Below are 16,504 nucleotides of genomic sequence, written 5' to 3' on the forward strand. Positions count from 1 at the left end.
TATAAAAAATTCATTATTAAATAAATCATTTAAAAATAATTTATCAATTTTAAATAATGGTAAATTAGAAACTAGTAAAATAGTCAATTGTCATTAAGTTTAAGTAATACTAAAAATGGTAAATTAAATTCAGCATCATTATCATGTACTGGTCTTGAATTTGATGATTGGTCACAAGAAATAAAATTAAATGATGATAGTAATTCATTTTATGATCTGCCTGATCGTGTTAAAAATTTAATATTCAAAATAAAAAAAATAACTTATTCATTATAGAAATGGCAGAATCAGTGTTTAAATTTGCCATCAATTAAAAATCGTAAAAATTTAATTTATTCATTACCAATAAGTTGAGGTAAAACACTTGTTGCTGAAATACTTATGTAAAAACAAATAATATTTTATAAAAAAATTCAATATTTATATTACCATTTATATCAATTGTCCAAGAAAAAATACAATCAATGGCACCATATGGTGTTGATTTTGATTTTTTACTTGAAGAATATGCTGCAAAGACAATATCCACCAATTAAAAGAAGAAAAAAAAATAGTATTTATATATGTAATATGAAAAATACTGAATATTGAAAAAGTACTTGGTTTATTAAATAGTTAAATTGAAACAAAAAGACAACTGAAGAAAAAAAATGAATTGAAGATGAGTTTCGTGAAGGTGTACTTTGTGTTATACACTGAGAAAAAAGTTTTCCTAGATCCAAAAAGAGTTCACTTGATTTAAGTATTTTCACTTAATTCTAAAAACCATTCTTGAATTAAGGGAAAAATCATTCGAGAGTAACGAATGTAAACTTGAATGAAAAAGGCATTGAAATAGAGTAAATTTCACTTGAATTTAATGATAAAAAATTAAAATGAAAAAAAAATTCTCATGAACGAAGTATTAGTGTACTTGGCTACCAACCTACTTCATTTAAAAAAATTAAAAATCTTTTCAGGAAAAAAACATGTGAAAAAAAAAAAAAAATTAATTTGGCCGAAAATAAACATTATAGATAATAAAAATAAAATACTTTGAATGGTATTAAAAATACGAAAATGAAGAGCATGAGAACTCGACACGAAGCTTATTTCACTTGAATCAAGTGGAATATCTCTGGTGATCGAATAATATTCACTAGATCCGTAAAGAAAAATAAAAAACTAAACTGAAATATTTTTACTTTTAATTTAAATAGTTATAAACTATTGAATAACTTTTCAATATAAAAAATATATGATTAAATATTTATTAAATGCATTTGAATGAATAAATGCAATAATTCAATGATATAAAATTTATTCGTAATAAAAAGTTAAGGCATTTAAAAACAATGACATAATACTGAAGTCAAGTGTAAAAAAAATCAACGCAAGGCCAGGTTCCCTTGAATCTAGTGAATACACTTGAATTTAGTGAAAATACTTTTATTTGAATAAAATTTTTTTTTCCTTGGACATTTGTATTTTTTTAAAATAAATTTACATGTATTTTATTTATAAAATAAATAAAAAATGTCCAAGGAAAAGCAGTAGCTAAGGAAAAGATGTAGCTAAGGAATTAATGTGACTAAGAAATTAATGTTGCCAAAAAATTGTGTTTCAAGGAAATAATTCCTTAGTCACATTAATTCCTTAGCTACTGCTTTTCCTTGGACATTTGTATTTTTTAAAAATATATTTATATTATTATATTTTTCCATATATTATTTAAATTAATAAATGGTCATAGGAAAAATGGTAGCTAAGGAAAGGAAGTTGCTACATGTTAATTTATACGAAATTAATTTTGCCAAAGAAAATAACAGGTAAACAACATCCTTTCCTTAGCTACCATTTTTCCTATGACCATTTATCAATTTAAATAGATAAAAAGCTATGGGAAAAATATTAGGTAAGAAAAGGATATTGCCTGCATGTTTTTTTTTTTGGCAAAATTATTTTCGTATAAATTAACATGTGACAACTTCCTTTCCTTTGCTACCATTTTTCCTATGACTATTTATTAATTTAAATATATCAAAGCTATGGGAAAAATATTAGCTAAGGAAAAGATGTTGCCTGCATGTTTATTTCTTTGGCAAAATTAATTTCGTTTAAATTAACATGTGGCAACTTCCTTTCCTTAGCTAAAATTTTTTCTATAGCTTTTTGTTTATTTAAATTAATAATACTTAACATTTTTTTTTTAAGAACCATTTGCCAATGGTTTTTTTATCAATTAATAAATGAACTTCATATTAATAATCAATAAAAGAGCCATTGGCAAATGTTACTTGTAAAAGAATGCCAAATAAATCAATTTGTAGTCTATATTTCTTTCAGTCATTCGCTACAATTATTTTAATTTTTTTTTTTATTTTAATTTTCTAAGCTCATTTATTTCTTAATTTTTTTTCATTTGTTTATCTCTTCATTCATTTAATTTATTATTCAAACAATGTATTGTTTGATTTTTATTGAAGGTCATTCTTAATAAGGATGAAAATTTCCACTTTTATATATACGCGCGATGGCTTAGGGGATAACGCACTGGCTTTAGGACGATAGGTTTAGATAGGTTTAGATAGGTTTAGATAGGTTTAGGTCGATGTAGGTTCGGAACTCGGTTAGGACAATTAGAAACAAAAAAAAAAAAACACTCACATACTTCAGTGAAAAAAAAACACACATACTCAGTGAAAATAAAGAATCCTTTTTTTTTTTGTTAAAAACTTTGAAACATATTTCAAAAATTTTCAATTCAACACAAGAGTATAATTGTTGAAAATCAAAAACTTCCACTTGAATTAAGTGTAGGCTCTTTCGTTATGAATATTTTTTTTTACATTTACAAGCAAATATTTTTTTAATTGGAGGAATTGAAGAAATTGAAAGAAAATAAAAAAAAACTCTCAGCAATGAAATTTTTGAAATTAAGTATATAACCCTTTCCAAAAAAACGAAAGTTTTTTTTATCTAAGAATTTAAGGACAGACACTAAAAATCTTTTCACGTCTAGAAAGCACATATAATCTAAACCGAGGTAATAATCTTCGACAATGAACAAACTTCTACTTTATTCAACAGTTTATTTTTTTAGAAGAGAAAATTCCATTTTTGTTTTAAATCCTCAAAGTGTTCAACGCAAGTATAGTTTCTTGATATTAAAGAATCAATACACTTGAATTTAGTGAAAATATTTTTATTTAACAGTTTATTTTTTTAAAAAAGGAAATTCCATTTTTGTTTCAAATCGTTAAAGTTTTTAACGCAAGTATAGTTTCTTGATATTGAAGAATCAATATACTTGAATTTAGTGAAAATATTTTTATTTAAAAAAATTTTTTTTTTTATTCGGTTTTTATTTGTACCACTTAAATCAAGTGAATTCTTTCTTGATCTACGGAAACTTTTTTCTCAGTGTAGACACTATATTTTATATGCCGAATTTTTAATTTTATATGAATGCCCAGAGGTCTTCGAATAAATAAATTATCGTTTTTTTAGAAATAAACGTTTATAAAGTTCTCTAGCCACGAAACAGTTGATCAAAATTTTTTTTTCAATATGTATTTTAAAGCTTTTTTTTAAGCTGTCGAATGGTCGTATTACCAAGTCTCTAGCTCAAAAATTGATAAAGTTATAAACAAAAGTATAAAATGAACATTCTGCTTACATGTATTTTAAATGGAAAATATTCAAAGTCGATGAGCGACATTGAAAAAAAAAAAAAAAAAAAAAATTGAAAATAGTAAATGGTTTGTCTTGTTAAGGCAGTATGTCAAAATATTGAAAAAAAATTCTCTCTCACAGATTTTGATCAAAGAAGGCTTATTTTTTAAGTGAAATAAAGATCTATTTTATCAAATTTTTTTTGTAATTTTCTACCACGATTTGACCGAGATAATTAGGGTCAAAGTTGACAACAATTTAACACTTCAACACACAAGCATAGGAAGCATCGGCACTTTTTCACTTCTATTGAAAAAACGCTCTCACAGAAAACCTTTATTTTACTACAGCTTATACTTCTTTTAATAACAAAAATAATTAAAAAAAAATCATCGATTTCTACCACGAATTTTAAAAGTTATTAATTATTTAAGACGAAAATTTAGGGTCAAAAACAGTCAAAAAGTACCAGGCGAAGCATTGAAAATCTGCTGAAGTAGTATTAGTGTGTGTAAATACGAGACGCCCTCACTCATACTTCTAAAGACGCGTCAGTAAAGTATACAAATTTTAGACATTAGAGGGCACTTATTATTTTTTTAAGCTATGGTTACAAGGGTGCCTCTTTGAACCCAAAGAATTATCCTACCTTGGGATTTACATACTGCCCTGTGAATACGGGCGCAGCATATCTAGGAGTTCACTTTCCAGTTTTATTTTATTTCAGTGGTCTGCGGGTCTGCACTCTGCTGACTGCTGTCAATCTGTCATTCTGATTGATAACTCTGACTGGTAAAGATAAATATAAAGATGAATTGGATTCGTTTCCAAAATTACTGTATGGCCACGGGCGTTGTAGGTACGATGTTTTTGACGTACACTCTAATTCAATGGAACATAGAAAACAAAGTAAAGAGGTAATTATTGATTTTTTTTTTTTAAAATAAAAAATGTGAAAAGAAAAAAGAAATTACGTATTAATTTTTTCGTTTTGTTTTTTTTGTTACAGGGAAGCAATCATAAAAGAAGAGTAATTATTAATTTTTCTTTTTAATAAAATGTAAAAAAAAAAAGAAAAAAAAAAAATTATGTATTAATTTTTTTATTTTGTTTTGTCTGTTACAGTATCGAAAGAAGTCTTGGAAATATCAAGTAATTATTGAAAAAAAAAATTACTTAATCATTAAAAATTTATGTAATTTAATTCAATAAAAATATAAAAATGATTGATTAATTGAAAATAAAAATAAAAAAAATTTTATTCATTGAATTTACCTATTTTCATTAATTTTATTTTATACACGTGGTTATGATGAATTTTATTTTTTAAATTATTATTATTATCTAGATTAATTTTCAACTTGAATATATATTTTATTTAATAAAAAACTAATTGACTAAAGTTGAATTAATTCATTTGACACAAACTTGCAAACTTGATTTTTTAATAAATTTTGCAAAGGAACCACCATGTACTTCTAGAAAGGTCTCGAATTTAACAAACAAAAGATTGAGGTTAGGTTTATTAATTTTTCAATTTTTTTTTTTTTTTTTTTCTTCACTCAATATACAAAGACGTTGATTATTATTTGTTGTTGTACTTGTGTTCAATGAACTTTAGAATCAATGACACTTGGTAAATTTACTATTACAAAAACTAGATAGTAATGAAACGTAAGTTGATAATCACAGGTAAGTTGATTAATAATTATCATTAATGAAAAATAGAAGAAGACAAACAATTTCGATTGAACACACTTATGCTTCAAAATTTAGAAAACAAATAAATAATAATTTTTAGATGGCTGGTGCTGTTACGACGTACCTTGTTATTTTAATCCAATTTCAAAGCTGATGATACCAAAGACACAAGTAATATGCTAAAAAATGCAACTTTATTATTGAGAAATGTCTCGTCACTTCATAATTCAACTGCGATAATAATATTAAAATAAATAACCAACATATTGATAATTATATTAATATAATAACGTTCGATTTTTATTTCATTCCAGCTGGGTATATGTTTTTGCTTGACTTTTTTTTTTAAATTAGTTTATTTTTTATATTCAAAATCAGAATGAAACTTTATTTTGTCTGGTTTGACAAAAAAAATTAAAACTACAAATGATGTTTCAACAAGTCCTTACTTTTTTTTGAGGATAATAAAGTAAGTCTAAAATATAATTGCAGTCAAAACAGATTAATTGTTGTATTATTTTTATTGTAAATACTATAATATATTATTTATTTTTTTTAGATATATTATAAGGGTCCCGTGTAGGAATCGCCAAGCATGGAAACATGGCCATACACTGGCCGATAAACGGCAGCCCATGATTGGTAGCCAAGCAAGGGCCATTAATGGGATATACTTGGCAAACGATCGGTCCATTATTGTGTTGCCAAGATTGGCAGTCTTGTCTTGGCCAACGTCTGGCCATTAATTGGCTGGCCATCCAATAGCTGCCATTCATCGGCCAATTCATGGTAAATGCATTGCTGGCCATTTAATGGCTGCCGTTTATTGGCCGATCCTTGGCAAATTCATGGCTGGCCATTTAATGGGTACCATTCATCGGCCAATTCATGGCAAATTCATGGCTGGCCATTTAATGGCTGCCGTTCATTGGCCGATCCTTGGCAAATTCATGGCTGGCCATTTAATGGGTACCATTCTACGGCCAATTCATGGCAAATTCATGGCTGGCCATTTAATGGCTGCCGTTCATCGGCCAATTCATGGCGAATTCATGACTGGCCATTAATGGCTGCCGTTCATCGGCCAATTCATGGAAAATTCATGGCTGGCCATTTAATGGCTACTGTTCATCGGCCAATTCATGGCAAATTCATGGCTGGCCATTTAATGGCTACCGTTCATCGGCCAATTCATGGCAAATTCATGGCTGGCCATTTAATGGCTGACGTTCATCGGCCAATTCATGGCAAATTCACGGCTGGCCATTTAATAGCTACTGTTCATCGGCCAATTCATGGCAAATTCATGGCTGGCCATTTAATGGCTGCCGTTCATCGGCCAATTCATGGCGAATTCATGACTGGCCATTAATGGCTGCCGTTCATCGGCCAATTCATGGCAAATTCATGGCTGGCCATTAATGGCTACCAACCATCAGCTAATTTTTGACAAAAAAAAAAACAAGACAATAGAAAAAAAAAAAATCAACAATGGAGCATTAAAATTAAATGAATAAATAAATATACATGTATTTGAATAATAATCTTCAAAAAAGTCTACCAAGTCTACGAGTGAACTTAATTACTACAAGAGAACAAAAAACTTCCGAAATATATATATCGCGCTCGTGGCTCAGTTAGTTAAAGCATAGGTTTAGTGTAGGTTTAGGTTTTCGGTCGAGAGTTCGCGCCCGGCGAGAGGCAGAAAAAAACAAACATTTATTATAAAAAAAAACAGAGTTGGACTCGGTAATCTATATATGCAATTGAAAAAAAAAATATTTTTTTTATTTTTATTTATAAAAATAATTGATTTCGCAAGTAATGGGCCAATCTTGGCAAATGTTAATGGGCCAATCTTGGCAAATGTTAATGGGCCAATAATGGCAGCCAATATTAGAATGGTGTAACGCGCCAGGCCCGGCGTATGAGTGGCCCATTAATGGCAAAATTTCGCCATGCATCGGCCGTTGCATGGCCGTGTTGTAGTCTCCTACACGGGGTGATGGTTCCTATCCCCAAGAAGTAATACTTGAGCACGTTAATGATAGTTACCAGCTGGCTGTACGGTCAGATTATATGCCAGGGTGTAAGAATCCAGAAAATGTAATCAACGGTTTTAATGATGCGGGGGAAAGCGGGGCAAAATGGAACACCCAAAAAAATTTTTTGACTCATATTTTTTTTCATTTTTTCATCACTCTTCGATTTAAAAAGCCGGAAGAAAATAGATGCAATAAAAAAAAAATTTTTTGAGCATTTTTTTTAAAAACAAAGAAAATTATTTTTTATATGTTTTTTTTTGTTCGTCGAGAAAAATGGTGATAAATTAATTTAAAAGCAATTGTTCGTAATTATACATGAAGAGAAATAAAAAAAAATTAATTTTTGTAATTAATATCACATTTTATTAAACAATAATAAATAAATTTATAAAGGGTAGTGCCTCGCGTCAAGTATGAAAAAAAAAAAGGGGGAGAAATACCTATATTCAATATTAAGTAGCAATATTAATATTAATGTTAAAAAAAAAAATTAATATATTTTTTTTTACATATTAAGGGATATCTTTAAAAAATTAATAGGAGAAAATTTTGCACTAATATAGTGTTTTTCACAATAAAAAATTTAATAAAATGCTAGGGTTTTTAATTTTTTCTAAGTCATCCAGATAAATCCAGACTTTTGCTCAGCCCCCTCCAGACTTTTCTCTGCTTTTCTCTTAGACTGTCTGGCAACCCTGTTCTGATTGATAACTCTGTTACTCTGACTGACTCTGACTGGTAAAGATGAATACTGGTCTCCAAACTTTCTGTAAGACCTCGGTCATAGGCGGTGGGATGATTTTGACGTTTTTTCTAATTAAATTGAACATAGAAAACAAAGTAAAGAGGTAATTATATTGATTTTTTTTTTCTTAAATAAAAAATGTGAAAAGAAAAAAGAAATTACGTATTAATTTTTTCGTTTTGTTTTTTTTGTTACAGGGAAGCAATCATAATAGAAGAGTAATTATTAATTTTTCTTTTTAATAAAATGTAAAAAAAATTATGTATAAATTTTTTTGTTTTGTTTTGTCTGTTACAGTATCGAAAGAAGACTTGGAAATATCAAGTAATTATTGAAAAAAAAAATTACTTAATCATTAAAAAATTATGTAATTTAATTCAATAAAAATATAAAAATGATTGATTAATTAAAAATAAAAATAAAAAAAATTTTATTCATTGAATTTACCTTTTCATTAATTTTATTTTATACACGTGGTTATGATGAATTTTATTTTTTAAATTATTATTATTATCTAGATTAATTTACAATATGTACTTCTAGAAAGGTCTCGAATTTAACGAACAAAAGATTGAGGTTAGGTTTATTAATTATTCAATTTTTTTTTTTTTTTTTTTTTCGTCACTGAATATACAAAGACGTTGATTATTATTTGTTGTTGTACTTGTGTTCAATGAACTTTAGAATCAATGACACTTGGTAAATTAACTATATTACAAAAACTAGATAGTATATAATGAAACGTAATTACGTTAAGTTGATAATCACAGGTAAGTTGATTAATAATTATCATTAATGAAAAATAGAAGAAGACAAACAATTTCGATTGAACACACTTATGCTTCAAAATTTAGAAAACAAATAAATAATAATTTTTAGATGTGATGGCTGGCGTGTTGTTTACGACGTACCTTGTTATTTTAAGGGATTACCATATCACCAATCAAAAACGCAGATAGAGCTTTGAAATTTTTAAAGTATAGATTAATGAAATAATAATACGCTCAAATTTTTTGATAATTTTCTTGTAGCTAATTACTTCGTAATTAATTATTAAAGTAGGCTACTTTCTTGGAGGTTATACATAGGTTCTTATGGAAAGTCCGGTTTAGTTTTTAGAAACCTGGTTAGCTATTTTATGGAAAACGCAGATAGCTTTATCAAAAACTAAAGATAGATAGAGGAAACAATATAAGGAAACTTTTGATATAAAAAGTAATAGGGCTTTGAGACCTTTTTATTTTACAATATAAATAAAAATAAATTTTTGTCTTTGTCTAAATACTTAGGTGGAAGTGAGAAACAAGATTTTCTCTTATTCTTTTTCATCTCGTTCGCACTCATAGAAATATTATGTTTCTAAATGCCATCCGCAAGAGGCCTTTAGATATGGGTGGGTAAGACCTTAATCCAATTTCAAAGCTGATGATACCAAAGACACAAGTAATATGCTAAAAAATGCAACTTTATTATTGAGAAATGTCTCGTCACTTCACAATTCAACTGCACTCAGAAATTTTTAATGCTAAAAGAAAAAAATGATCATACAGTTGCTGAAGCAACTGTGCCTTCCCTGCAGGGGGAATTTTAATTTCTTCTTTAATATATATTAAAATTCGTGACTACAAATTTATTTCATTCTCTATTGTTACAATGATTATTGTTACAGCTAAAATTTATTTAATTTTCATTCATTTTGCTTGTTCCTTCTAATGGGTCATCTCCATGTCCAGAATCGCTTTCTTCTAACCTTTTAAACTCTCTGTTTTCATTCATTTTGTTGTACTATGATTTTAGCCTGTCAATGTTAAATATTTATTACAAAATTGTCGAGTTCGATTGTATTTATTCTATTTACTTTTTTCTCTCGGTTAAATCAGGATTTAACGTTTTAGTTGTTGCTGAAGTCGTCATTATATTTTTAATTTTTTTATATTCATTTATTTTCAATTCCTTTAATACTATCACATCCCCCTTTTTTCCCTAGAAATTTTCTGCTTTTTCATTCCATATAGTTAGTTCAATCTAAAATATATTTTCTTTGGTAAATTTATTATCTTTATTTAGTTTAATCAAACTTTTTTTCATTTAAATTTTATTTTACTTCATAATCACTGTCGTCTGCTATAATGTTATTGTTCTTTATTTTAATAACCGTCCTGACATTGCATATATAAATTCCACTTTATTTATTGCTATTATGATTGCGATGATATCTAAATAATGTCATCATTACTATTGAATAGTTTTCTTTTTTTTTTTTTTTGCTAAAATTATTTTGCCTGCAAATGAATTAATTGGTAGATGTACAATTTCTTGTATTTTTTTAAACTCGAAATTAATGTTTGGTATATTTTCATTTTCCTCATCGTCATCGAATTTTATATTAGCTTCTACTGGTATCATTATTTCTTTATTATTTATTGATGGGTATTGTTCATTAATTTTTCTCACTAATCCTCCAGTGATCGTATATATTTTGTTTAAATTGAATATTTAATAATTTATCATGTTAATAATTTTTTTTTAAATCTTTTTGTTGAAAAATCTTGTTGAAAAATATGATTTTTCCATGATATTTTGCTATACTTTTCTTTTTTGTTTACTGATATTTTCCTAATATTTTCCTATAATTATCGTATTTTTCTTTATATTCAGTGATTTTTCTATATTTTTGTTTATTCGTTTATATATTCTTTATTTTCCTATATTTTTCTTCATTTTCCATATTCATCGTGTTTAGATTAATTAAGGGACTTGGAAAATTTTCGGGGGGGGGGGGCATAATTGATATGTTCCCTTATTTATCGTTTTTTTCTTTATATTTACTGATATTTTCCCATAATTATGAGAGCTTTCTTTATATTTACCTCTTTTTTTTTATATTTACTGACATTTTTCCATATTTATCGGTTTTTTCTTCATATTCAGCAATTTTTTCTTTATATTCAGTAATTTTTCCTCTATATTTGCTGATATTTTCCCATATTTATTCCCTTTTTTTTCTTTATATTTACTGATTTTTCTTTGATATTTTTCTATTTTTTTCTACATTGTTCTTTACATTTACTGATATTTTCCCATATGTATCGTATTTTTCTTCATATTCAGTGATTTTTCCTTCATATTTACTGATATTTCCCTGATATTTTCCCATAATTATAAGAGTTTTCTTTATATTTAGCGCTTTTTTCTTTATATTTACTGATATTTTTCCATATTTATCGGTTTTTTCTTTATATTCAGTAATTTTTCCTTCATATTTACTGATATTTTCCCATATTTATCGTTTTTTTTCTTTATATTCAGTGATTTTTCTATATTTTCCTTCATATTTAATGATGTTCCCCATTTTTATCGTATTTAGATTAAGGGACTTAGAAAATTTTCGGGGGGGGGGGGGGGGGGGCCAGATGAAAAGCGAAAACAATAGGAAATTAAAATTCCCTAAAAAATATATATATTTATGTACATGTTTGTATTTTTAAGGATAATATTTTGTTTTTTTATTAAGGTTGTTTTTAAATCGCATGACCAGGCGACGTTTTGGGTTCACAGGGCCGGTACTTACAAACGTATGTTAAATAAAAAAATTATAGCGCCCCCTCATGCCTAAAATCTTTTCACTTTACTGATGCGTCATAAGTAGTGTGAGTGTTGCCGGCTTATATTTACAGACACTAATACTACTCTAGCGCAATAAACATTCAGGGGGAAGTTCCAAAACCGTACATTTCTTGTAAGAGAAGGATAGAAGAAGAGATGGAAGATTGAGCCAGAAGAGATAGAGAGAAGGATAGAGCTAGAAGTATAAAACCGAACGGCGGTATTGGAACGTACCCCAAATTTTCAATGTAATTCAGCCGGCTGAAACCCGTAAATTTAAAAAGTAATTAGCCAATATCTTTTGAACGGCACTGAGGAAATGGATAATTTTTTTTTCATTGATTTCGTATTTGTAAAGTGTACAAATCTGTAGAAAAAAATCAAAATTTAAATTAAGAGTTTTAAAAGTACAAGCGCAAACGTACCTATACTCCCTATGCTTGCGTGTTAAAGTTGTCAACTTTGACACTAATTATCTGGATTTGCGTATGTGCCAATATGTGAAAGACCAAAACTTGCATTGGGTATGATATTATAATACTACAATATCGACTTTATTTGATTGAGAAATTATTTGGTAATCGATATTTAATATTTTTTTTTTAATGATTTTTTTAGTATGCAAAAAATGGAAAAATGCCCTTGATGATTCTTGGTTTAAAGTCAAAAAGCTTTTTTCATTCAAAGTTAGACGTCATTACTAGTAATCTACCAGAAATTTTCCAATAATACTTGTGGTAAATGTTTACCGGTAATCTACCATTAATTTTCTGATAATCTTTGTGGTAAATGTTTACTAGTAATTTTCCAGTTACCAGTCTTTTAAAACATTTTGTATTTACCAGTAAATTTCCGGTAATTTACTAGTAGCATATCGTCTTACCAGTTAGATGGTTTATGCGGTTATCTGGGAATATATATATCAATATATATTGAGATATAAACATATTGAACCGAAACTTGGCTATAGTTATGAATTTATGATTATAATGGAAGACCAAGGCCAATCTTTATTTCTGACCCCTTTGGGTGATATCATAAAATTACCCAAAGTGAGGTTAACCACAGGAACCGTATCAAAAAAAATTAAAACTACAAATGATGTTTCAACAAGTCCTTACTTTTTTTTTGAAGATAATAAAGTATACTTATAAGTCTAAAATATAATCGCAGTCAAAACAGAGTAAATGTTGGATTATTTTTATTATAAATACTAATATATTATTTATTTTTTTTAGATATATTATAAGGGTGGAACCGTATCAAAAAAAATTAAAACTACAAATGATGTTTTCAACAAGTCCTTACTTTTTTGAAGATAATAAAGTATACTTATAAGTCTAAAATATAATCGCAGTCAAAACAGAGTAAATGTTGGATTATTTTTATTATAAATACTAATATATTATTTATTTTTTTTAGATATATTATAAGGGTGATGGTTCCTATCCCCAAGAAGTAATACTTGAGCACGTTAATGATAGTTACCAGCTGGCTGTAAGGTCAGATTATATGCCAGGGTGTAAGAATCCAGAAAATGTAATTAACGATTTTAATGATAACTGCTTGGCTGAAATATTTATGTATTTGCCAGCATGTGAAAGATCAAAACTTGCATTGGGTATGATATAACTACAATATCGATTTTATTTGATTTAAAAATTATTTGGTAATCGATAATTAATAGGTATAGGTATATTTTTTTTAATGATTTTTTTAGTATGCAAAAAATGGAAAAATGCCCTTGATAAAGCTTGGTATGGTGTAAAAAAACTTGAATTAATTCATTGGCGTTATGATGAATATCCAAATTGTTTGGTTAAATATCCAACAAGCGATGGAGGATTCTGTCTTATAAAGTCACTGCTTAATAAATGTGGTCGTTATTTAACAACATTAGACTTGACAGCTTATGATAATTGTAAGATAGTGCCAGTTATTAATGAATTGTGTCCAAACCTCGTAACACTTCGCTTGAGATTCACCAACATGGACCAAGTAATATTAGCCAATGCATTCACACGTCTATCTAAACTGAAATCATTAACAATTATATTTCAAAATATAAAGCCTTTTCTGTTGTTACCTCTTGTTGCTTTAATCAATTCATTGAGAAACGTTGCTAATACACTGACTGATCTTAATCTGTTGAATTGGCTTGATGAATTAAAAGGTATCCCTGATTTTACAGAAGCATTTAATAATGTAAGTTACAACTTTATATTTATTGCGAAAAAAAAAAAAATCATAAGTATTCTTTTTATTTTTCACATATTTATAATATATATGATTTCTTTTGCAGGTGATTCGTGACTTGAATGCTCTGAAAAGATTTGAATGTGCTGGTGTAGGAATGTCTGCTGATATATACCATTATCTGGCAGCCAACGGAATTACATGTTCGAATCATACCCCACACCTTAAAAATACTCTTTCTATATCAGAGCCATTCATAAATATCAAGTCATTGAAAATGATGCAATGCCCAATAACAGATGATACATTGTATACTATTGCCAATACTTTCAAGCACTTGGAATTATTACATATAAATAGTAACCTGGTAACCGATGATGGTGTAGTAGCACTTTCAAAGATGTATAATTTACAAAATCTGTTTTTTAATGGCCGTACTAAGATCACTGATTCTTCAGTCAAGCTGCTGAAAAACCTGATAAAATTAGGCTTACCAACCAGTAATAAAATTACTGATGATTCAGTCTTAACAGTTCTTGAAAATTCACCGAAGATGGACGTGCTTTCTGTTCACCGCGCAAATGTGACTGCTGAATCAGTCAAAAAAGCAGCAGAAATATCAAGAAGTCGAAAACAACGTCTAATCTTCTGTGTTCCATCAATGCCAGATATACAACAATATGTTTCGCCTTACTTTGATTTGCGCGAAGAACAAATGATAAACGGAAAACCAGCACCTGTACCTGTCGGTGCAAGTGCTCATGCAAATAGTGGGCTCACAACGAGTTCAGGGGCAAGCACAAATCTCATGAGCGGGTTTTCTGATTCAGCACTTCTTTCAAAATCTACTATTTAGATTTTGAAATATAACATGGAGGACCATTAATTAAATATAATAATCATAAATTAAAAAAAAAAAAAATTTATTCGCATAACTCTATGGTTCTATAAATTTATGATAAGCCTTATCAATTTTCAAAAATTTATATTATATAAAATATATGTATAATATATGTATGATAATATATATATTTTGAAAAAAATTAAAAAAAAAAGTAAATTAAATAATTAACAAACAGTTTTTGTATTTATATCAACTGTTTGCAATTGAAATAATAGACCTAGAAATAATATTGTACTCGATAAAATTTGAATTAAAAATAAAGGTAAATAAACAATAATAAAAAAGTAAACTCTTGGTTTTCGACAAGTACTGAATTTATTTCTATTTAAAAAAGAAAAACTATAGTTCTACTAGGTATAAAGTAATAGATATTTTAAATTACCTTTTATATATATTTTAAGCATCAATGATTCTTAATGATACATTTCAATTGTTTCACCTTGTAGCCAGGCACGTGGTAATGTACTCATGATAACATTACCTTTATCAACAGGTGAAAATATTGTCAATCCAGCCAAAAGATATTTATTGAATAATGAACCTATTACTAAAAATTGAATCTGATAACCGCCAAGTAAACCTTGCCAGCTCAATAAATTTCATAGCAATTTAACAACTATAAATAATGATTTATAATTACTTAACTAACAAAACAAACATTAGATAGAAACACACTTGGAGTCGACATTAAAAACAGTTGCCACTTGCCACAATATAAATGTTGTTCATCAACACAATGAATTCTCCAGGTCAAAATTATTCAAATTTATTAATATAAAATTAATTAATAATCTTTGCCAATGATCATTTTAAATTTATATTAATTTTAAATATTATAAAATTAACAAACCAATTATATTTGTAACAATTATTTTTTTAATAATCGTGAGTGCGACCTCAACCAAGGAAATTTTCCGTTCTCATAAAACTTATTCATACTTGGCTGAATCAAGCTCTGGTGAATTTTTTTTTTGATAGTTGAAATCATTAAAAACATTTGTTAATAATAGAAAACTTGGTGAGACATTGGGAGAGATAAATGTTGATGGGGAAGAAGCTGCTGTTGAACTTGGAAAATCATTTAAAGTTATTTTTAAAAATGGATTATAGTTATAAATTTTAGTATTGAAATTAATAGCTTAATTTGAGTTAATAACATTAAGAAAAGTATTGCTGGAATTTAATTCTGGAAAGTATTTGTTTTTTTTTCAGACTTCTATTCTACAGAAAAAATGTCAATGATACATCTAATGAAATAACAGAGGCTATGCGATCACGTAAAGATCTTGTTGAAACTTTACTTCATGAAATGATACATGGTTATTTATTTTTAACAAATAATAATCGTGTCAGAGATGGCCATAGACCAGAATTTTGTAAACATATGAATATAGAATTAATAATTCAGCTGGTACTGCTATATCAATTTATCATAGATTTCATGATGAAGTTAAATTAAGATGTTGATAATTGTTACTATTTCTTCTCGGACATCAACAACAATAGGTAGAGTGTATATAACAAACAAATATTCAAGTTATATCATGAAATTCTTGTCATGAGTATCGTTTGGAGATGCATTACACTTAATATTTATAAATTTTTATTTATATACTTCTCATTATATTGGTAATAATCGTAGTTAAAAAAAAG

General features: G+C 27.5%; 1 protein-coding gene across 1 annotated transcript; it reads left to right on the forward strand.

Moving 5' to 3' along the window:
• The first annotated feature begins 12,243 nt into the window (after nucleotides 1-12,243).
• Nucleotides 12,244-14,853, forward strand: LOC122849049. Its single transcript, XM_044147577.1, has 4 exons — nucleotides 12,244-12,275; nucleotides 13,174-13,372; nucleotides 13,472-13,956; nucleotides 14,054-14,853. The coding sequence occupies exons 2-4, from the start codon at nucleotides 13,264-13,266 to the stop codon at nucleotides 14,801-14,803; spliced, it is 1,344 nt and encodes a 447-aa protein (XP_044003512.1). The 5' UTR covers nucleotides 12,244-12,275; nucleotides 13,174-13,263; the 3' UTR covers nucleotides 14,804-14,853.
• The last annotated feature ends 1,651 nt before the right edge of the window (nucleotides 14,854-16,504 follow it).

The sequence above is a fragment of the Aphidius gifuensis genome, linkage group LG2 (assembly GCF_014905175.1).
Source record: "Aphidius gifuensis isolate YNYX2018 linkage group LG2, ASM1490517v1, whole genome shotgun sequence".
In the NCBI taxonomy this organism is placed as follows: Eukaryota; Metazoa; Arthropoda; class Insecta; order Hymenoptera; family Braconidae; genus Aphidius; species Aphidius gifuensis.